Genomic DNA, 22,865 nt, shown 5'->3' with positions numbered 1-22,865 from the left:
ATCTAGTATATCTGTAACTTTAACGTTAATATTTATATGATTGAACGATACTGGTTCTCGCTGGATTTCTCTCTAATTAAATAAAAGTCTTCTTGTATATTTAGGCGTAGAGTGGAATCGCCCAAAGGTCACAAGGTCAGGGCAAACATGGCGGTTAGTTTGAGTCGAGTTGTCGGACCGCTGTTACACGCCGAAATGAGCAGTTAGCCAAATGTAATATGTACAGCCACTGTACAGCCCAGATAGGTCGCATCAGACTGTAAATTGCGTCTCTGTGCTCCGAAAGAGTTGCAACACCTCGACAAACTATCTTTTTTAACTGGGACGCAGTATGAAGTAAGATATATCACGGCGAAGTTGACCAATTTTCAGGTTTTCAGCGTAACAACTCCGCCATTGTTTTCAAGCCGTGTTGGGTACCGCATGGGGTTTTTCGAGAAACCGGGTTACCGTGCCAAGTAGACTCGCCGCGCTGCAAGTCTCGGCTGTTTGCCTGTCTTACTTTTTTGCTAATTATGGGTCAGTTCGTGGGTAATGTTGCCTTTTAGATATTGGAATTTTACATTTTTCCTGACGCAGGATTTAAAACTTTCACAGCGGTGTGCTGCGATCGATCTTGTTTTAACTTTAAAGCATATTTTACGGGCTATTCGCACATTTTCTAGCATCCCTCCGGCCACAGATCGCACCACCTAACCGTTTTATATCTAATCATTCTAGCTGGTCGTGTGAAGGGTACATCTTTGCAATGATAGTAATAATGATGATAACCTTTATTGTACATTCATGCCCTATCACGGGCTAAGTACAGCCATATAGGTACAGAATACATGGTATGATATGGTATGATATGGCTGAAGGTAATGGGCATGTAGATGTTGTATAACTTTTCAATTATGCAACTGCAGAAAGTCACTCTTTATTAAAACAGTATCTCTTTTCATAGAACACTGCTGCCGATACAGAACACTAGTACTGAATATTAGACTTTCTAATCATATAACTGAAGTATGAATTTGTGAAGGATACGTCTTTCCAGCAACACATCCCTGAACCAATGCCCTGAACACAAATCTGTGTCTTTCCACCGTAGATTAAAAACAAAAATATATCAGTCTATTCGCAACGAGCTAAGCAAAAATGTGCATTTTTTTCCAATGATAGAAGTAAAAACTTGTGTGATAGACGCATCTTTTGTGTCATACAGCTAACACCGTCGCTGTTCAAGAATAATTTTTTTGTCGGGTGAAATAGAAGGAACAAGAGTGGTGTTTAAAAAACACACCGGCGACGTGAGGATTATGCAAAGTAGGTCCTCATTTGCATGATTTATATCTTACTATGTTAACCTTCACGAAACATTCAAGTGCCACAAATATAAAGTTTCCGTTAATTAGAAATATGGAACAATAGTATTTTCAACTTAATTATGCAAATTAAGTCTCCACTGTGACAATTCTGCATCTATACATGTCCCTATTTTTCTCAGTAACATATCACATGTTTGGATAAATGAGTACATATCACATGTTTGGATAAATCATTGAACGCAGCTGGTTTGTAAAGTTTCTCAGTAATCATGCAAATTAGATTCTGAAATGTATAATCACAACATAATTCATTTATTTATTTATTTCGATTTACCACATCTGTGGAAGGATTGACATAACAGGTGAACTATCACCTTTTCAAGATGTCATCCCAGACCGGACTGTAAGGTTTGGACCATCGCACACCGGGGCATACCCCTACTCTTTTTCGAAAGGTGTGGTAGGTTCTTTAACGTGCGCGGGGTGTGACTCTCCCCAAACACGGGACCTCCATTTAACGTCCTATCCGAGGGACGTTTCTATCCCTAGATGAGCTAGGTACTCATTTACACCTGAGTGAAGTGAGGAAAGTCGTGTTAAGTGCCTTTCCCAAGGGCACAACGTCGGGGCGCAAGTCTGGACATGTCTCTGGGCACACCGGGATACGAACCGGGGACCCATTGTTTGACAGCCGAGTGATCTACCACTGCACCACACGGACGCCACTATGAACTAAAACATTATTTTCTTTCAACGTCTGCTATGAGCTATATAGCACACAAAAATCACGACCATGGCATGTCAAGAGCACGTGATTTCAAAACTAGACGTTACGCTGTAGTACCGTTACATCGTTAGTATCGCAACAAGAGTCCGGAGACTTCATGTCTCCATGAACTATTCTGTTTACTAGTAGGTAAATGACTTACACATTTACATAATGCATGTTTGGTCATGAACACCTGTAACTAACTTACACATGTCGCAATATTGACAGTCCTATCAATTACCACTTAGATGGCTAATGGCGTTTTTACATTGATTATGCAAATTAGGAATTTATTTGCATAATCGATAAGTTATTGATGTTCCACTTGCCATAAACTACATATGTTACATGTATTTGAGTCTTGAGTGTTTGAGAAAACACTGCAAATATAGATTTTTCCCATTAGTTATCAAGCTACCTGCATACTAAATATCATAGAAATCCGTCGTTCCTTTGTTCAGTTATTCTCCTTAGAAGATTTTCACAATAACGCCCCTGCAGTTCTAGAGCAAGCTGCTAGGGGGCCAACACCTACACCAATTCTTCATTACATCACAAGCTATCTGCCACCAAAAAATCAGGACCATAGCATGTCCAGGTCAAAAGATAGAAAGACGGAAGTTCTGCTGCAGTACCAAGGTCACATACCAGGGAGCCCAAAATCTACCTTGAATTTCGGCTTCCCAACACCTGCCTACATACCAAATATCATTGTAATCCATTAAGAGGTTCTTGAGTTATGCTGACTACAGTAGTCCGGAAACACACACACACACACACACACACACACACACACACACACACACACACACACACACACACACACACACACACACACACACAAAAACTATATCTCATTTTTATGGAGATAATATATCTCCATTTTTCATGGAGATAATATATCTCCATTTTTCATGGAGATAATAATCATGTGCACGTCTCATCAAGACCCACCCCGTACCAATTATCAATCCAATCCATCTAAGCCTTTTCGAGTTATGCTGTTCATCAACACAGGCACACACACACGTACAAACAGACTTGCAAACGCTATCAGAAACATATTCTTTTTGGCAAAGGTGAAACATACATGCATATTATCTTCCTGATACTGTCCCTGCTTCGTACGCAACCATGTAGCACTGCAAACGTACGGAGACCTCCTTAACACTGTAAAGGTCAATAAAGAAAAGGAAACTGAAGTGGTACGGCCACGTGTCACAGTTATCGGGAGTAGCCATGAGCTATAAATGCAAGAAATCGTCCAGTGAGGAAGAACGGAGAGTAGACAACGGAAAAGATGGGAGGATGGTATCGGAGAAAATCAAGAAGGGTGAAGAAAACTAGTTGCCAGATCTTGTGTGGTGCCCCAACGTTCAAATATCAGTAGACTAAGAGATAAAAGACGAAGGAGATATATATATATATGTATACGTATATACTCTTGGCCTTTGTCCGACGAGGACGAGGACGAGGCGGCCAAAAACGCGCCTTGCCCGTTTGGGACGCGCAGGGACGGCGTCCCAAACGCTTAGACGCTTACGTTTTCACATAGGTCAGGTCTTGAAGTTACGTCCACTCAGAACATTTTAGCATGCATATTCCAAGCTCAAATGAAGTAGCCAGCCCATCCTGATGCCACCGGGAGCGACACAGAAGCCTCCGCGGGATGCAGTCAACTCGAGCCCGATGGCGTCGATCTCATAGATCTGCCCCCTCGTGGTAAGTTCCTTGAAAAATTACTGTTTCCTTTTACAGAATTGAATCGCTTGCCAAACAGGTAATAAGAAAAGCAAAGACTCAACTTTGGCATCAGTTTGTGACAAATTTTAATCGGCTGGTAACACAACTTTGTCATAATCTATCGTGCTGTAACGTTATATACTCATACTGAGATCGATGACTTAGTCTTCAAGACCGGCATGTTTACATCGGTGACCGCCCTATGTTCCGAAATTACTATGTTCCGAAATCTCTATGTTTCGAAATCCCAACGTTCCGTAAGCCCTATGTTCCAGTTCACTCAAATAACAGAACTTGTCCCAAGTATGCTGTTCACACACACACACATACACACATACATACATACATACGTATAAAGGCTACCCAAAGCATAACATTCTCGGCGAAGGTAATAATTCATCCCGACTCCCTGCCATTTGAATTCAACTATGGGGTTTTGTAACAATAGTCATTACGTATACCTGTGAAATATTGTAGATACATATGATTAGTTGATACCTAAATACCTACATAGCTACATATTTTTTGGTCACTCGTTTGCAGTTAAAACACTTGTTTTTTGAAATCCAACGATGACAATTCATTACTGACGAAAGTAATTTGCTGTATGTATAAGACCATGTTGATTTGATTATATGAATGACATCCTCTGGGGAACCCAGCTAATGGGAGTGTGCTATTGAAAACAAATGCCCAAAAAAGTTGCTTTTATTATGAAATCTATGTGGTCAGAACACAGAGTATGGTATGCAGAAATATAGGTTCTTTATTTTGTTATTTCAAAACATATACAGTCTTTTTCGAGTCTGGACTTGACTTTGGCATTTGCGACATTGGTATCTGTTTTCTGAAATATACATTTTTATAATTGATAGCATCAATTCTGTCATCTATGACTTTGGCGCTACTATTGTTTCAAACGCGAACTTAAAATCACCGCGAACACGTCTATTGTTTCCCCTACTGCGAAATATATAACTACGCAAACTTAAATGCATTTACAGTATTCAAATCAGAATTTAAGTTCGAAAGAATTGGAAAAATCTGGTACATACATCTTGTTTTGATCCCAATCGGTTTCACAACAACTGATGTCGATCCTACAGGAAAGGGTTAGTGAACAGTTAGTGAACTGTCCCCTGTCTGACCATACACTATACACGTAGATAGAAGGGGGACTAGGGTATTACAGTTTGTCCCTATAATCATAAATGCATGCATCCCTATGGAGAAGTTGACAGACACTAGGTGTCATTATCTCAGCAACCTCCTTGATCTCAGGATTCTGACCAAGAAAACTTTTTCTCAAATTCTAACCTGTCCTGTCGACTGTTATCTAACAGAATTACGAGAAGTTCTATACAGCTATTCCAAGGAAACACCCCCGAGCCAGAGCTCTTGAGTCATTCCATTATTTGCCCACTCGCGACCATTTCACTATCTCCCGGGGATCCAGAAGACAAAAAGATAGAGAAAGTTTACAAGTATGAAGTCTAACCTGTCATAGCCACCCCAGAATTGCCAATATTTTACACACAAAAAACGACCAAGAAAGGCTTTCAATGTTTTAATGCCCTCTTTAATTCTGAGTTGGGGTCCAGGCGCCTGCCCTAAAACCCTAATTCACTTTATCTTCACGGGAGTAAAGATTTGATGGTGTAAGAAAAATTGACATTTTCACTCAACTTTAAGTTCATGGTGGCGGCAAGTGATTTACAGAACGGATGTGTGAAGGAATCATAAATAATAACATCATATTTATCACTGTAATGATAGGTTCACGGTACAGAGGTGACCGTGAAAACAGCTGTGAACATAAAGTTACAGTGAAAGAAACAAGGATTACAGTACCTTGTCCCCACGGGAACCAGACCGAATATCCTCTTGAACAGATTGTACACAGACGCCGCCAGAAAGAAGTGCAAGACATATTCAAAGCTTATTGAATATTGATTTTGTATTCGTTTTCAAACTAATAAGATGATTCCCAGATTGCAATATAATTTTTCGGTAATTACCAGGGTAACGATTATTTTTCTGTCATTTATTTAATGGTATAGTACTAATAGCACTGCATTACAGCTGACTCCAGCGGCGGAGGGATACAATCTTTCGCGTACAAGCACATGTGCGCACTCAACTTTAGTTCCATAGGAAAATAAAATATTTTCAATATTTGCTATTCACTACATGTGGGTTTTTAAGTCCAACTCTCATTACGGAAACCAATTATGACATTGCCCTCTTAAAAGTTCTTGGTTACAGAACTTGTCTATCAAAACATGCACAGTGCTCTGCAGTAAAGAACTTTTCTGTGCCTCTGCTATGAACGAATTCCATAACACTTTTCTGAAGTTTTACTGTTTCCGCACCAGAATATCTTTTGGCTGTTGCGGCCTGAAATCCTCCGTGTGCTACCTGTTTGTAAGACCAAATACCAACAGAACGCAATAAAAGAAGCAGAAACGTTCACGGAAGAAATAACGCGGGATGAATTAGGCGAAATTTTCGGAGAGAAGAGCTTATCATCAGGGTCAACTGCTGACACGTCGCACAGTTAGTGTTTCAAAGTTGTTTTACCGATCAGATATTCTGAATAGTGAACCTGATAAATTATAAATCGTGATTGATAATAATGATAATGATAATAATAATAAGTTTATTGCAAATTCATGCCTGGAGGCTAATTGCAAGAATACATTGAAATGAGATAATGATAATAATAATAACACAGTAATGAAATAAACACAAAGTAAAAGTCGTCAACTAGAGCTACTTCTAATCTAAACGGTTGCTATTGGGTTTGATTCATCTTTTGTGTGCAGTGGAATATGAAATTTCCTACGTTTTGGGAGATATATGCATTGGCCGGTGTTAACAGAAAGGCAGTTTTTTGTAGGTCTGTGCGATATTGAAAGCTGAGAACAATTTTGCTGACTAGGTTAAATAGTTTGTCTCTTTCGGTGCTGTAATGTGGGCAATGGCAAATAAAGTGCATTTCATCTTCCACTGCTTTTCCTGTGCATTGTTCACATATTCTCTCGTTAACAGGTAACCGTCTGTATCTACCTCTTTGTACTTCTAATGTATGTGCGCTTACTCTGCGTTTATATATAGCTGATTTTATGTCTAAGTCTTTGCTTTGTAGATAATTCTCCATGGCGTAACGTTGCACAGATTTGAGATGTCTATATAATCTTAGCTTACCAACATCAACAGAGAGACTGTGGAGAAAGGTTAATAATTTCAACGTGCTTTATCCGTAGCTTCTTGCATGTCATGAGTTATGTTTGCCAGAATATGAACTAGTATGTGGAAGAACACAGACACACACTTACTAGACACACGGCATTAGAAACACAACAAAAACCGGTTGGGGTATACAAAAAGAAAGCATTTCTATATGGATGCCAGAATTCTTTCAGGACCTGAACAGGCCAGCTACTGAGCTAGCTCCAGGACATGACAACATGTCAGCGAATTGCAATGATTTTTTATTACAAATCCCCTCAGTTAGACCTTTGGTTTGAAAGCGGAGCATGAGTTTCTCTCTCGGTCTTTGTGTGTATTACCATCTGGCATCCAGGTGGGATACTAGTATTAGGGTGGGACTTTCTAGACCGCCCACAGCAGGGCGCAACCAATCGGCCACAGCGGGGCATAACTCACAGCAGGGCGCAACCAATCGCCGGCAGCGGGGCGTAACTCACAGCAGGGCGCAACCAACAGCCGACAGCGGGGCGTAACTCACAGCAGGGCGCAACCAACCGCTGACCAGCAGCACGCAACAGGGCAGAGCCGACGGCGGTTGACCAATTAATCAAGCTTTAAGGATGCCATGTGGCCATCGTGAAGTTTGATCCATTGTTCAAAATCCATCGTCACTCTGGGTTTGATTCCGAAAACCAGGCCACCAAGAACAAAAAAGGGAAGGCCTAGTGGCTCGGCACTTCTCAAGATAGCAAAGATGAGAAGAAAAGGCGGGCACCTGCGGCATCCATGGACTTAATATCGACCTCCATCCGTATGAAGCCGAGGAAAAGGCCAGTAAACGGCCCACACCTTTTGACAAAGAGCTGGACAGACCGACAGCGAAGACAGCGGTCTAAAGGTCAGTAAAATTTCAGGTCTCAACCTTTTGCACGGCGCATATATTTCTGTACACATAGACTCTGCCGTTTCTGTGTTTGATCACCCCGTTATATCGTCGAGTAATAACAGTCTACATTAATTCTATTTTCGAACACAGTGGTTACAAACAAATGCCTTGCACACTGCGTAGTGGAAAACTGATTTGGTAGCACCCTTTGTCCGCCATATACCTGATTATAATTCGTTTAAATTTTACCGTGTTAGACTTTACCTGCCAAGAAATGGTTTCTTCGCCTGTCGTTTAATTTGTGCAAACTTCTAATACGATTAGAAAAGAGAGGTGATTTTTTCGACATTGAGATATTTCTTGCAAACTTACAGATTCATAGATATCCTGTTATATCTCAGCCGACACAAATATCCCAATATGGCAACAGTTCAGTAACCCATGGATAGTGGGTGTGCATTGATTTTTCGAAGTTGCAGAAATTTTGTTTATTTATTTGTGTAAGTGGATAAGATCACGTATCGAACGAGAAACTTCTAGCAGACAAATTAATTTTAACATGTCCAATATAAAGGACGTGTCTAGCCTTTGTATTGGAGATGCTTTCAAGTGTAGACTTCAACAACGCAACGTAGAAATTTTATCTAGATAAAACTAATAGACATCCATACATGTTTACATGTTGAATATGGTTGTCATGGAAGAAAATTTCTAGGAACTGGTTGGTTACACGGTGTTCTACAGTGTTTTCTGTTTGGTATGTATAGGCAATAAAGACAAAAGAAGAGTATTACAATATTAATCTTTGTTCGTTGTGTTTTTTTCTACAGCAGCTCCTGAATGTAAGATTCTGCATAAATGCTGTGACGACCATCTAAATGGCGACTTAGTTCACGTAGAACACATGCAGCCGAACAACGACGATGAAAATTTATTTGGGTAATTTTGGAATAGTCCATTATTGTGATTTCATATGCATATAAGTGCCGATAGAGTTTTATAAAGATTTCATAATTTGACGGTTTCACACAATGGAACATTTGTAGGGATACTAAGGATGGCTGCCATAGCTTCTTTTAAACAGTTTGTTAACTGATTTTGGTAGCTAGAAATCAGATCAAACCGCTGTGGTCGCCAGCTCCACCGACTGTTTCCGTCTTTATACCTGCACAGGCCGACATTACGGGACGAGAGCGATGACGACGAGATGTTCCTGCCACATTCTACACAGAGATACCTATGTAGGGGAGGTCGGCAGATCGAGACCTTCTACTGGATGTCGGTGAGACGAGCTGCATCCCTAGGGGAATCCGTAACAGACGCCCGTGCGTCCGTAACGTCGGGACCGATCGCGAGGGGAGCCACACAACAAGCGTCGTCGACAAAAAGAAGGGAAAGAGAAAGAACCAGATCTGTAGCAGAGCCACGATGTGAAGCCAATAGATTGCGTTGCTACAACCGTTGCTACAGCGAGACAAAACCTGAAGCCAGTTAGAAATAGATATTACGGACTGACTTGAACATGTTTATACCACGGATATACTAATATATTGTCTATTTCATTATGTATATTGTGTGTATATAGTAGTAATCTATTGCATATGCATATCAAAATCGTACACAAGGTTATTAACCTGGTCGATGACGGTTCTAAAAAACCTGGGGTGGATGTAGCCTGACTACTTCGCGCTCCTAGCGGCCGGCCCGACGATACCGCTCCCAAGAGGGGGTCATTAACCACCGCTAGGGAGAGCTTCTGTAAACACAGGCTAGGGGTGGATGTACAAAAATTAAATTGAAAACCCCAAACGAATATTGTAATAATCAGTGTGTACGAAAGCTGTGATACGATTGCACGCTCTCACCAACTTGCAAGAAGATACGAGTACTAGTGCAACACCTGATCAACTCGGAACACTTAATCTTGTAATTACTGACACAGTTTTCTGTTATTGTTGTGCCATGATTCCCAAAATGTGTTTTCCTTTGTGATTTTCTTTACTGAAGTGGACTACAAAGGCATTCACAGAAAGATGCAGTAACCAATGTTCTGTGGAGTTAGCAGGTAATTTTTAGCCTCTATCAGGCTCCGCACGATCGCTGGGAAAATAGTAGAAATCGGCCAAATAGAATGAATAGTATGCCAGGTTTAGTCCACTATACAGTGAAGCTCAATAGGCGATTTACGGAGATCTGTCTGTTGAGGTCTGTCTGTTAAGACGGAATATAAAAACATGTTAACATGCTAACGGCAATGTTAACATGTTCAGTCAGAGAAGCAGCAGGGAACCTTAGTTAAGACTGATGTCAGCATAGCCAGTATCACGTAGTCATAGTCAGTCCGTCTTTAAATCCTTGTCTCTGTGTCCTTTCTTTATCCTTACTATGTTCAAAGATGCAGGTAGAATAACTCGAATTATGCGTTGGTAACATGTCAAGCATTTAATTTTTTTATTGAATGAAGCAAAGCTTCTAAGAAAAATCAATCAAATGCAGTGACATATTGTTGTTGCTGCTTTTTGCAAAAATCCGGACATCTTCTTTAAAGCTGTGACTTATTTACCTTTCAAAATGAAACTTTCTCATGACAATAAAAGAAGAGCCTGTCCAAGCATGTTATTCATGATAACAAAAACCAAAAAAACGTTTAAGACATTGAGAAACAGCTGTGATGGATGGGTATATATTGCAACATCCAGAAAGTTTATTTCAAACATCGATAAACAGCTGTAAAAGTGTATACTAACTAGCGCCTTTTCTATGCCGTATGCAGTGGCATTCGTCCTTGCTATAGAAAAGGCCATACCTGCAAGGCGTTGCCAAAAACTAATTCCCTAGGGAATGCGTTCGCGGAAATCCTAGAATATTTGGCAAACCGAAAGCAGTACTATACAATAGGCTCCGCCCCTGAGGCGTCGCCAAAAACAAACGTCCGTGAGAAGGGTACATATGTACTTGCAATGATATAGCTGATTGGTATAAACAAGGAGGTTTTATGGTATAAACACTGTCTGTGAACGTAGTTTTGAAATGATAAAAGGGAAATCCAATTGCAAGATGCCTTTCCAGAGTCAGCGAACAAGTAGGTATCGTGTAACTTTCCAATCAAATATCTAGCTGAAATAATGCTCTTTGAACGATACGTCTTTACAGCAAAACAGGTGACATAAGTAACAAGAGCTTTTAAAAAAAGCTGGCGTTTCGGCTACGTTTATAAGTGTGAATTGTCTTTTCCCTTTACTTGAAGTAAAATCTGCCAGAGGAAGTCACTCAAGGGCTGTTCAGTCTATAAGAAAAATTGTCATTTTGGGAAATGAGTACTGTTTTAATAGAGAAAGGCAGATTGGGGAAAGCAATTTTGAAGTTACGTCACTTAACTTAAGTGCTTTTGAAAAAGCTGGTCTTGGCCTACAACTTGTACTTATTTGTAAAATGTATAATAGGCTCATTATAAAAGCTATCAATGTAATTATGTACATGGCACGCAATAAAACATAAAATTTGAAAAAGCACCATTGAATCATCAGCACTATGGTAATTAAGTGAAATAGAAGTTCATAACAGCTAAGGTTCTATCTAAAATTACTACCAAATGTCAAACAAATCAACAGCTACCTCATCCGTATTATTCTGGTTTCCGCATTTACAACATTTCTTCCTTATTTTCCTGGGTAATTTTGCTAAAATTCATGAAAATTCCCATAGTTTTGTGCCGAGGGGCGCCACTTTCCACGTCCGTGTTGTCTGAATGAAGTCGATACTGAACAATGGAGCATTTGCTACTGTAACAAAGAATCGCTGTTTTGCAAACAACATCAAGAGCCTCTGTTTACATTGGGGATAGAAGTTTAGTGGCGAGTGTTTTGCAAGAATCATCTTACCGCGCATAGGAGCCGCTGCACGGTATTTTCCATTACAATGAACAGAAAAATTTGAATGCCGGGTTTGGAATCTATGAAGTCCTGTTCATAAGACAAAGGCCTTGTATATATTAAATGAATATCTAAAAATAACAAATATAAAATATTTCTTTATTTATTAATGAAAAAAAATGATATTCATAAATATGATATTGATAGATTAATATAATATCAATATATATTTTTGATATTCAATATCTAAAAAGAAAAAAAAATCAATGCACGGAGACGAACCCGGATCTTCTGGGCCCGAAGTGCTTCGCGTTGCCAGATCGGCCAAGCTGCGGTACGTAACTAGTCACTCTGGACGTAATTCTATAACCTCACTATATGGTATCATTTATGCCGATTTTTGGTCGTTTTCTTGACGAAATCATTTTTTTTCTTCTGCAATCTTGTGGAATAGATGTAATATGGTCATTTTTCAGGATATCAAAGTCCGAAACCACAATGCAATGATATTTCCGAACAGTTGTAGCAGTTACATGCGGTCGCCGTCCTGTGTCACATGCAAATCTAGCCTGCCTGCATTTTCGTGCTCTCTTGCCATATAAGGCAACGGCTATACAAGGATTTGAGAACGTATTGCCATATAAGGTCTTATTGTGTGCGACACAGTGTTGAACCAAGCTTCCCTGGTTCCTTCCTTGAAGGTAAAAGCCAGGACAATGCGTTCCGGCGCGCATGCGCCGAAACGCAAAAAAAGATCGACGCGGGTAGGATGCATCTTGCCAATATTGTTTTGTACAAAGGGCATTTTTTTCAAAATGAAGCATATCACAATTTATCATGACATGAGAAACTCGTGTCTTCCAAGCCATAAGCCATATTGCTTTTCAAGGTCGCGGAGGCCGAGGACGGTCGCGTGCAGGGTGCCTGGGCCCTGGACACGTGAGATCACTTGCGGGCCTGTATAAGTATCGCGGGGAGTGGCAAAGTTTTTTTTTTATAATTTGAATCAGATATATATATAAATCATTTAGTTTATCAATTGACTATGAGTAAGTTTTCTTAGGTAAAATGTTATGTCATAGATATGAATTCTTACAGTGGGAAGGGGCTGAGCCGTCGTAAAGCTGATTTAAGTATGATTCACATGATAAATGACCAGGATAGGAACCTTACAGGAGAGACTCAGTGTGTTTCACTTGGCTAAGGTCCAGGTAAGGCTCCTTACAGGTGACATAGATTGCTTTTTTTTACTAGGGACCAACTAAGACTTCTTACAGGTGAGATGAATTGTGTTTTCTTTGACTAGGGAGCAGGTGAGGCAAGGTGAGGCTATTTACAGGTTAGATAAGTGTGTTTTCTTTGACTAGGGACCTGGTGAGGCCAGGTCAGGTACCTTACAGTTTAAATAGGTGTGTTCTCTTCAACTAGGGACCAAGTGTGGCCAAGTAACTCTACTTACAGGTAAGATAGGTGTGTTTTCTTTGACTAGGGACCAGGTGAGGCCAGGTAAGGTATATTACAGATTAGATAGGTGTGTTTTCTTCGATTCGAGACAAGGTGAGGCCAGGTGAGGCTACCTACAGGTTAGATAGGAGTGTTCTCTTCAAGAAGGGAGCAGATGAGGCCAGGTGAGGTACCTTACAGCTAAGAAAGGTGTGTTTTCTTCGACTAGGGACCAGGTGAGGCAGCTTAAGGTAAGGCAAGGCCAGGTGAGGCTACTTACAAGTTAGATAGGAGTGTTTTCTTTGACTAGGGACCAGGTGGTGTGATCTGTGGCAGGAGGGACACTAGATACTAAAAAATTGAAAGCGCGGCACAGCCCGCAACATACACAACAAGTCCGATTGCCACATACCGCTCTCTTTGTTTTGAAGATTGTATGGGATCCTTGCTACTTTTCAGGCTATATTATACTTATTGCTATATCTATGTACTCAGAACTTAACCATTATATTATTATTATAACTGAAGGACGAATTGAAAGCACCCACACCTCAAATATGACATTTGTAGCATGTACCGTAAGGGAGATACAAGTATCTGCATAAATTATGCAAATAAGGTCGTCATTGGCATAATTTATGTCCAGGTGTACTCACCTTTCCTAAAATTACCTACACCTCAAATATGACATCCGTAGCATTTACCATAAGGGAAATACACGTTTCTGCATAAATTATGCAAATGTGGTCATCATTAGCATAATCCATGTCCAGGTGTATTCACCTTTCCTAAAGTTACCTACGCCTCAAATATGGCATCCGTAGTATTTAACGTAAGGGAAATACACGTTTTTGCATAAATTATGCAAATGAGGTCAGCATTAGCATAATTTATGTCTAGGTGTATTCACCTTTCCTAAAGGTACCTACACCTCAAATATGACATCCGTAACATTTACCGTAAGAGAAATATAAGTTTCCATTAAACTATGCAAATGATGGACTCATTAGCATAATTTATGTCCAGGTGTATTCACCTTTTCTAAAGGTACCTACACCTGAAAAAGTTGATGCGGATTTCTGTCCAAAAACAGGCAGTTGCGGCACACATTCTTGACCCGGAAACGCACATCCGGTATAGAGAAAACCCCCATGTAGTGCCCAGCTAACTGCTCATTCCGGCGTGTAACACCGCTGGCCGGGTTAGGGTGCCTGGTTTTGTCGGCGCTGTCCATCCCTAAAGCCGAGGCAGACGACAGAGAAGCGAGCGTTGGTCCAACTAATGTCGGTGAGTCCTCAGTATCATTATCATACCTGCAGCGGATACGTAACGTTGTAACAAAGCTGTGAGTTGAGGTGACTTGGCCTAGAAATTGGAGTTCCATAATCTTTCATTTGGTAGTTCATCAAATGCTGATCAGCACCTAAGACGCCCTTAAAGTTAAAAGTGAAAACTCCGGGTGATACTGATACTGATAGATCCCTGTGTACTAGTACTATAGTAGGAGAATGGTTTGTCTCTGTGTCTGTCCTTCTGCCCTGCAGTTCTTGTTTCCCTGCCAGTGTAGGTTCTGTACTTTGTAATTGTTCTGCCAGAGGGCGTTTATCTTCATGATCATGGGGCAAAGTCTTCATCAGCAAAGGGGACAAAGATTAAAACTGATGGCACCATATTCAGTCTCGGTGCGCAAGTCTTTCTTGGGGAAGAATTGTTTTGAGGATTGACATATATTTTTTAAGGATTAATGAAATAATGGGTTGGAACCTTAGAGTTTTCTTGCTAGGCGCTATACTGATGTCTGTGGAGGCAAGGGTGGAGGCAAAGTTTGACAAATTTCCAACTGACATAGGTAGGGTTGTAAAATTAATTCATTACCGAGTAATGTTGAGGCTATCTGGAATTAGATGTGATATAATGTAACTTCTGCCACTTGCCAGGGTAAATACATATACAGCTGACGAAAAAAACCCATAATGTTTGTAAAAAATGTAAAGTCTGTGCACAGAAGAAAACTGTGTAAACTTCACTGGTGTTTTCAAAGTCATACGTAACATCGAAAAACTTCCGCCACCCCCCGGGCCAGTGTTCGTAGTTAAAGGTGATGGAGGGCCGACATGATAAATAGTCAGAAATGTGGAAAAGTAAAACGCAAAGAACACCATCAGTTGTCACTTCCGTGTTCCGATCATGGAGATAGCTCACGCAGAGACTGACAGCAGTAAAACAGGCTTCACGGGTACTTCGAGCGCATTCACGAACGCACTGTATGAAACTGTAGAACTGTAGTGTTACCACTTGGAGGTGACAACGCTCTTCATGGGGGAAATGAGGTAGTTCAACCACAGATAGACAGGCCCACCTCCCATTTCTAGTGACTATAAATATTCAAGATCATTACTTTCAATATCACTGTGATTGCGCTAGGATGACGTATTTTGTGGCATCGTAAGTCATTTTGCTGCAACATGAACTTTTAATTTTAACTTTTAACTTTTAATCAAAATTATGTCGCTTCCCCTCATTGCGAATTTCACTTTATAGCTTTAAATTATTATCAATCATATCTAATTAAGTTAACAATATACAGTAGAATTCGCTTAACTGCACCACCCATTTGTCAGCGTCTTTGGTGCAATTATCCGGCTAGTGCAATTATGCGAAATGCCCAGCTGGACCGCACCACCATGGGCGAGGGGGTGTATTGTTAGTCAGAAACACTAGCACAAAGAAAACAGACGAAATTATTCAGTTATTAACTTTATTTATTGACCCTTTGCTGAAAATAAAGAAAAGACTACGAACCTGTTTTAAAAGATTTTGTATTCTTTCATTTTTCCATGCAATCTACCGCATTACAACACACGTAATGTTACAGGGGAGGCATTCTGAAACATCGTCATGCCACTCATGGGATAACAGTTTCTGTGTTACATTACGAACAGTGCAGTTGTCGATTTACGTAAATCATGTACCGCCATGAAACTAGGAATTGAAACTGATACAGTAGAAGCCACTTAATTGCACCTCGGATAAACACACATTCCATTTAACTGCACAGAATCCCAAAATCCCAAACCGGTTCCCATTCACTGCATTGTTAGTGACTCCGCATATCTGCACGGCGCATTGTCACCAATGCCGGATAACTGCACCAACATGTTAAAAAAATCCTCGACAAGTTAACTAAAAAGGTGCGCTAAAATCTGCAGACGCGGTACAAATGAGCCTATAAGTGCCTATGTAGAGGCACAATACCGCCAATATGTCAATTGTTTTCACTTACGAAGGAAGATGGTCTCCATTGACAATCACGTTGATAGCGATCGTATGGGAGGTCCTGGGCGGGTCACTGGGCGTGTCGTCACCATAAAGAGACGCACGCCTGCCAAAGGCGGTATTGCGTTTTGGCAGATAGCATGATGCTGTACTCAATAAAGATTGGTCTCTACCTGTACACTGTCTTATTACTGTGAATGTATTTATGTTCGCGGGGATTTGATTTCGCGTTAAGGATGACATGGGGTGTTGTCGACGGTTTTAGGTTCGCAGCAGCGCTATATTCACATACTGCTGCTGGCGCTTACTGATTTCACTCACTGTGTCCTGAGACGTCTTTCCTGAGAATTTGAAATTTACTGTTTTAATACATAAACGTGGCCCTAACAAGAGGTGGAATTTACGGTGTTACCACACTGTATCTGTATAACAAAAGCTTTCTAACATCTAAATGCGGACTGACAAGTTCATACAGCACACGGAGGTTTATAAACTATTCCCCTCCTGTATGATACAGTATACTACCGGTCCAGCTGGGCAATTTCGCATAATTGCACCAGCCGGATAATTGCACCAAATACGCTGGCAAACGGGGTGTGCAGTTAAGCGGATTCTACTGTACTTGGTTACTGATGACGGGTGACCCGCCTGGGACCTCCCATATGATTCCTATCAAGGTAACTGTCAATGGAGACCACCCTAGCTTCTTTTGTTACTCAAAACAGTTTTAAACATATTGGCGGTATTGCGCCTTTACACTGGCAGGTATCGGCTCATTTGTACCGCGTTTGCCGACTTTAGCGCACCTTTTCAGTTAACTTGTCGAGGATTTTTGAAAAAATTTGGTGCAGTTATCCGGCATTGGTGACCATGCGCGGTGCAAATATGCGGAGTCACTAATAATGCAGTGAATGGGAATCGGTTTTGGATATTGGGATTCGGTGCAATTAAATGGAAGGTGCGTTTATCCGAGGTGCAATTAAGTGGCTTCGTCTGTATATACAAATAATACTACTGGACCAAAACAACATTGTGAAAGTACATTTGAGTTAAGTGGTACTTTTTGGGTTGGGCAACTGTCTGAAGTCACACCTAACTTCTGCCAACTTCTGCCACATCCTGTACATGTGCAAGTGGCAGAAGTTAGGACGACATCACAGTCACACTAAGCTTCATATCATTTCCATTTACTTAATTACAGCTGTGATAGGAGCAGGGATTGGTGGCGCGTCATCAGCCTACTACCTGAGAAAGCTGTTTGGCAGCGATGTCTCCATTGACATGTATGAACCACACAGTGTCGGAGGCCGCTTGGCTACCGCGAAGATCGGCGACAAGGAGTTTGAATCTGGGGGAAGTATCATCCACCCTAAAAACCACTACATGGTGAAGTTTGCTGAAGAACTGGGTAACTATACTTAAATGAAAATGAGATGATAACTCAAACTAGAAGTGTTCTTGATTTACAACCAACAACTAAATGAATTTTTGAAAATACTAGTTGTCAAATGTAGAAACAGCACTATTTTTGTTTAACAAAATATAGTTGATGCACTGACCCCTTTGCAATGGCACAGCTTTCTTTGCTCTTATTAACAAATGCACTTAAACTTTTGCAATTGCACAGTTAGAATTGCACTTACACATTTAAACAAACAATATCGAACATGAAAATGCCTTTGCAACTGTTACAGCTCTTTTTTTGCTCAACAGATGCAAAAACAAAAGCATCCCCGTAATTCCTTGTGCAAGAAGCTAGCTAAGGTGTTTTTTTCTTGATATTTTTTTCACGTGTGTGTGCGCGCATGTGCAGTTTGTTTGTTACAAGTGTGTGTGTGCATGTGTGTGTTTGTATGGTAATAACACTGGCATTGTAGCATGCATACATGTAGTCCAGTGATTAGCACCCCTACCTCTGGACCAAGAGGTTGGAGACTCTAACCCTGGCTGTTATCACTCCCTTGATATGTGGAAAGGGTTGCAGTCCGTGGTCCACTGTTCATATGAGAGCTAGAATCGTCAGTCCTCTCTGTCACGACCAGTGGAGGAATAGCTCTGCAGTGACCTACCCGTAAACTGGCTCAAGATCATAAAATGTCAAGCAGTCGGCTCTTTTATGAGGTTTAAAATTGCTCTGAAAAGCAATCACATAAGCCATCCTATTCCCCTATAATAATAGACTCATGAATTACCATAATTCATAAATCATTTGATTATCCTTCCATATGACCACTTTCTATGTATTACCCATACATGTATTACTTTTAATTATTATTATTCCTGGCCTATTGGTGATTAAGACTACTTTCATATATTTGATTTTCCCCTCATAGGTCAGTTGTTGTTTTGCATAATTGATAAATGAATTTTGCTTTTCACTGACATCTTTCTAACAGGTTTGAAACACAGGAAGTCCTTGCCCTCACAGTTTGCTCTGTACAACGGACAAGAGTTTGTCTTCACCGAGAGCAGCTCCAGTGTTCTCACACTCGTAAAGTTACTCTGGAGATATGGATGGGACTGTGTGCGGCTTAATAAGTTGATTGGACAAACTTTGACCCATTTTGAAAAGTAATTATGACACCTGTTCCTATAGCTAGTACTGACAGTAAAATATAATTATGATAATTGCAATGATTGCAAGTGCAACATTCTCATACTCATTGACAAGCAGCTGGATAGATTTTGGAAACTGTAAAATATTTCAGGTAGCATCGACTACCTTTTATCAGTGTTTGACTGTCTGTTTCCAAAATCTATCCAGTTACTTGCCTTACACATCTTATTACCTGGATGTCTAACCTTCATCAATATAATATCATATGATTTCCTATTATCCATAACATTAGCTACTTGTTACAGCATAGATTTAAGATCAATGAAAAAAGTAGATTAGTAATTATAAGTTTGCTGTAGTTACACAAATTAATGTTGTTGGTCTGCCAAGCCCATAATTAATGAGAATATTCTTTTCATATATAAATATTTCTTGACTTGAGTTTTTATCTATTGCCATACTGGTATTATTTCATATGATACTGACAAATAGTAAGACACTTAGTATAGTTTTATCTTTTTCGAGTGTTTTTCTGCAAAGTTGAAAAATTGGCTTCAAAACTTTTTAAAGTCCAGAATGGCAATTGAATTGAGCCAAAAAGCACAATACCTTACGTTTAGCTGCAAAAACACTCTTAAACATGCTTTATGCCTAAAACAAGGTTCCATGATTATATAAGAACAACACTGATATCATATTTGTGACTTTTCCTTTGCTGCTAGTATATACACCCTACAGGATGGTGGAAATGCCTACAGCTCTGTGGAGGAACTTCTCTATGCCATGGGTGGAACCAGGTTTGTCAACATGACACAGAAGTCTGTCACAGAGGGACTGGAAGAGGAGGGGTTCTCAGCAAGGTTCATCAATGAACTGGCCATGGCAGCCATGAGAGAGAACTACGGACAAACTGTAGACATTCCCTTCTTTGTAGGTGAGTGAGTTAGTAGCTTATCCTTAGATTTTTCATACAGCATTTGCCAGCAAGTTTACCTGGTCACAAGTCTCTGAACCATGATTCTGTTTTTGTTAAGCCTCTCAGTCACATGTGCACATTCAGAACCTCCCCACGACCTTGCCTCGACCACGCCCTAACAATTTGCAAGGTCGGCGCTTTGGTTTGGAGTATCGATGAATCCATCCTATTCTAGCTCCAGTTCACTCCCAGGATCTCAGCTAAGAATTAGTAAAAATATGAAGTTTAATATGTCAAAACTCATGGCTGGTGCAGACAACATTTAAATTCTAGAGAGCAACCAACTCCCAACCACAGATGACCTTGCTTGTAACTTAAGAACTGTGCCATGTTTAGCGGAGGGGGAGGGCCGGTCGTCTGGAGGGGGAGGGCCTAAGAAACAAATTTTGACCTCGGGGGAGGGTCTACAAAAATATATCTGGCAAGGGGGGAGGACCAGGGAAAAATTTTGATCTCCTTAAGAACCCTCAAACAAATATCTAAATGTCTAAAGAAGAATTCATGATATCTGTGCGTCTCCTTGCCTTCAGGTGTGAGTTTGCAAATAATGAATACCTTTTGTATTAATATCATAATTATGTTATTGATGTCCTGCAGGTGCTGTATCCTTGGCAGGTGCACAGGAAGGCCTGTGGGCAGTGGAAGGAGGGAACAAAAGAGTCCCAGAGGAACTAGTCAAGACAGCCAAGGTCAACCTCATTCCTGGTGAGGTGTCCAAGGTCATGTTAGATAAATCCGGAGATCATCCAAAATTCCTACTCCAGTACCAAGTAAAAGACCCCAATGATAACCAAATACTGACAGAGCAGAAAGGTTACGACATTGTTATCGTTGCAACTCCACTTAATGAAGGAATCAGTAACATCACATTTGCTGATTTCCCCAGCCCACTACCAGAAGTCAAGGGCAAGTTCCACAGAACTGTGGCAAACTTCGTTCAGGGAAAGTTGAACGCAGAGTATTTTGGTATTCTTGACCCAAAGAGCGCTCCCACTGGCATTATGACTGTAAATGCTGACATTCTATTTAACAGTATCGGTAAACAAAACCCTGTAACCATTCCCAAAGACTACTCTCCCGTAGGGCCTGAAAGCGAGGATGCTGTGTGGAAAGTTTTCTCTCAGCGTCCACTGACAGACTCAGAGATTGGTCAGTTGTTTACCGTGGTGAAGAAAACCCAGGTTGTTGATTGGCTGGCATACCCATGCTACACGTGCCCCAGACATCTGGGGACCTTTGTCCTTCACGATGGGCTGTATTATGTGAATAACATAGAGTGGGCTGCCTCTGCGATGGAGATGAGTGCAATAGGGGGGAGAAATGTGGCTCTCCTGTCATACAACTGGTGGCATGGGTTAGATGGGAAGGTAGATCCTGGAAGGACAACCAAGACAGAGCTTTAAATGCAAGTTCAGTTGGTGTTTATCAGGTTTTATTGGTCATACATTATACAGTAAACAATTGTACAAGGTACAATGTATGGCATCGTCTGCTATGTAACAGTGGGGTTCAAGCACCTCCAACTGACCAGTCGAAATGGTCTAGACCTTTTTTGCCTAGTGGTTAAGGCATGACGCCTGTGATCTGGCTGCCCGGTTTCGGCTACATAACAACCATTCTATGAAACTAAGGCCATACTGATCTGATTGTATGGATGACATCCTTTAGGCACCCCATTACTGAAGCGACCATGCGGAAAAAGTTGAGAAAAAAATTAAATGGTCGCCTTCATTATGGAATCTCAGTGATTTGTGTTTTTTCCTATCTTCTTTGACTTTGGAATTGACTTTGGTATTCTATGACATTGCAATTTGGGGTATATATTTTGTAGCTTCTTTGTATGATTTCTGTATGGTGGCAACTTTTATTTTTGGAAATTGACAAAAATTGATGCGTGTGCGGATGTCCTTCTGAAGATCAAGTCAGCATATGGCCTTATATACATGTATTGTACTTTACAAAAGACTGTAGTATGGGATGAGAAATTAATGTTCTTTAATTTACAATTATTGGTGGAATTTCTAATGTTTATACATTTTAATATATTGTCCTATATGTACTATGCAGGGGTCAACACATGTCAATATGTACTTGAATTTGTTATTATAATCCATTGAGAGAAATTCAATCAAGTGATATAGAGAAGATGATGGTAGACTTGTATGTAGTAAATTGCATGTATCAAGGTATTTCAGACAAACGGTCAAAAAGTGAGTTTATATAAATCATGTGATTATGCTGTTAACTATGATTAGAAGAAATGATAGCTCGGTACCTAGTACTAATTTTCATTATGACTTGGTGAAGAAAATATGGTGTGAGCTGCAAGTATAGATAACTTTTATTGTGCAACAATTGTACAAGGGACAAAGTATGGCTGGTACATAACTACAGTTCTATGTATATCTATGGTGATACATGTATTTTGAAGGCATGTTATATAAAGTTGTATTGTAAACCTATGCAACAGATTACTATAAACCACAAGCCTAACTTCACATGACACTTGCTTCGTTCTTTGAAGTGATTATCATACGTAGCACTATATCGTTTTGCACCTGCATGAGTGTGTGAAGAAAATGTCCACAGCAACACTGAGAAAAATATGGTAAATTAAGGAAACAATTCTACCTCTATATACTGCTTGGACAATAAAAAAAGAAGTGCCATCACTAAATCGGTTATCTCACTGTACTGCGCCAAATGCGGTAGGAAATACCACCAACTGCGAATTTTCGCCAGTGTACCCTTGCGCACCGGTAGAATGAATACGTGGTCTCTACAAACAAACCGAACGCGTTCTGAATGTCACACTCTTAG

The 22,865-nt window shown here is 40.4% G+C and overlaps 1 protein-coding gene and 1 long non-coding RNA gene across 3 annotated transcripts; both read left to right on the top strand.

Annotated features, from left to right (window-relative positions):
- The first annotated feature begins 132 nt into the window (after positions 1 to 132).
- LOC136431395 (prenylcysteine oxidase 1-like) lies at positions 133 to 22,548 on the top strand. Of its 2 annotated transcripts, XM_066422749.1 has the most exons (6): positions 133 to 183; positions 14,433 to 14,523; positions 17,714 to 17,920; positions 18,909 to 19,083; positions 19,792 to 20,003; positions 20,643 to 22,548. In XM_066422749.1, the coding sequence occupies exons 1-6, from the start codon at positions 148 to 150 to the stop codon at positions 21,446 to 21,448; spliced, it is 1,527 nt and encodes a 508-aa protein (XP_066278846.1). In that variant the 5' UTR covers positions 133 to 147; the 3' UTR covers positions 21,449 to 22,548. The 2 variants fall into 2 exon arrangements, with proteins under 2 accessions (XP_066278846.1, XP_066278847.1); XM_066422750.1 differs by lacking the exons at positions 133 to 183; positions 14,433 to 14,523 and adding an exon at positions 14,879 to 15,085.
- On the top strand, positions 5,892 to 10,853 carry LOC136431394 (uncharacterized). The gene is made up of 2 exons (XR_010755045.1): positions 5,892 to 8,860; positions 9,095 to 10,853. It is a non-coding gene; the product is annotated as an uncharacterized lncRNA (long non-coding RNA).
- Positions 22,549 to 22,865: the final 317 nt, after the last annotated feature.

Source organism: Branchiostoma lanceolatum, chromosome 3, assembly GCF_035083965.1.
Source record: "Branchiostoma lanceolatum isolate klBraLanc5 chromosome 3, klBraLanc5.hap2, whole genome shotgun sequence".
NCBI classification, from domain to species: domain Eukaryota; kingdom Metazoa; phylum Chordata; class Leptocardii; order Amphioxiformes; family Branchiostomatidae; genus Branchiostoma; species Branchiostoma lanceolatum.
Note: the sequence above shows the minus strand (reverse complement) of the source record. Positions and strands in the feature narration are given on the sequence as shown.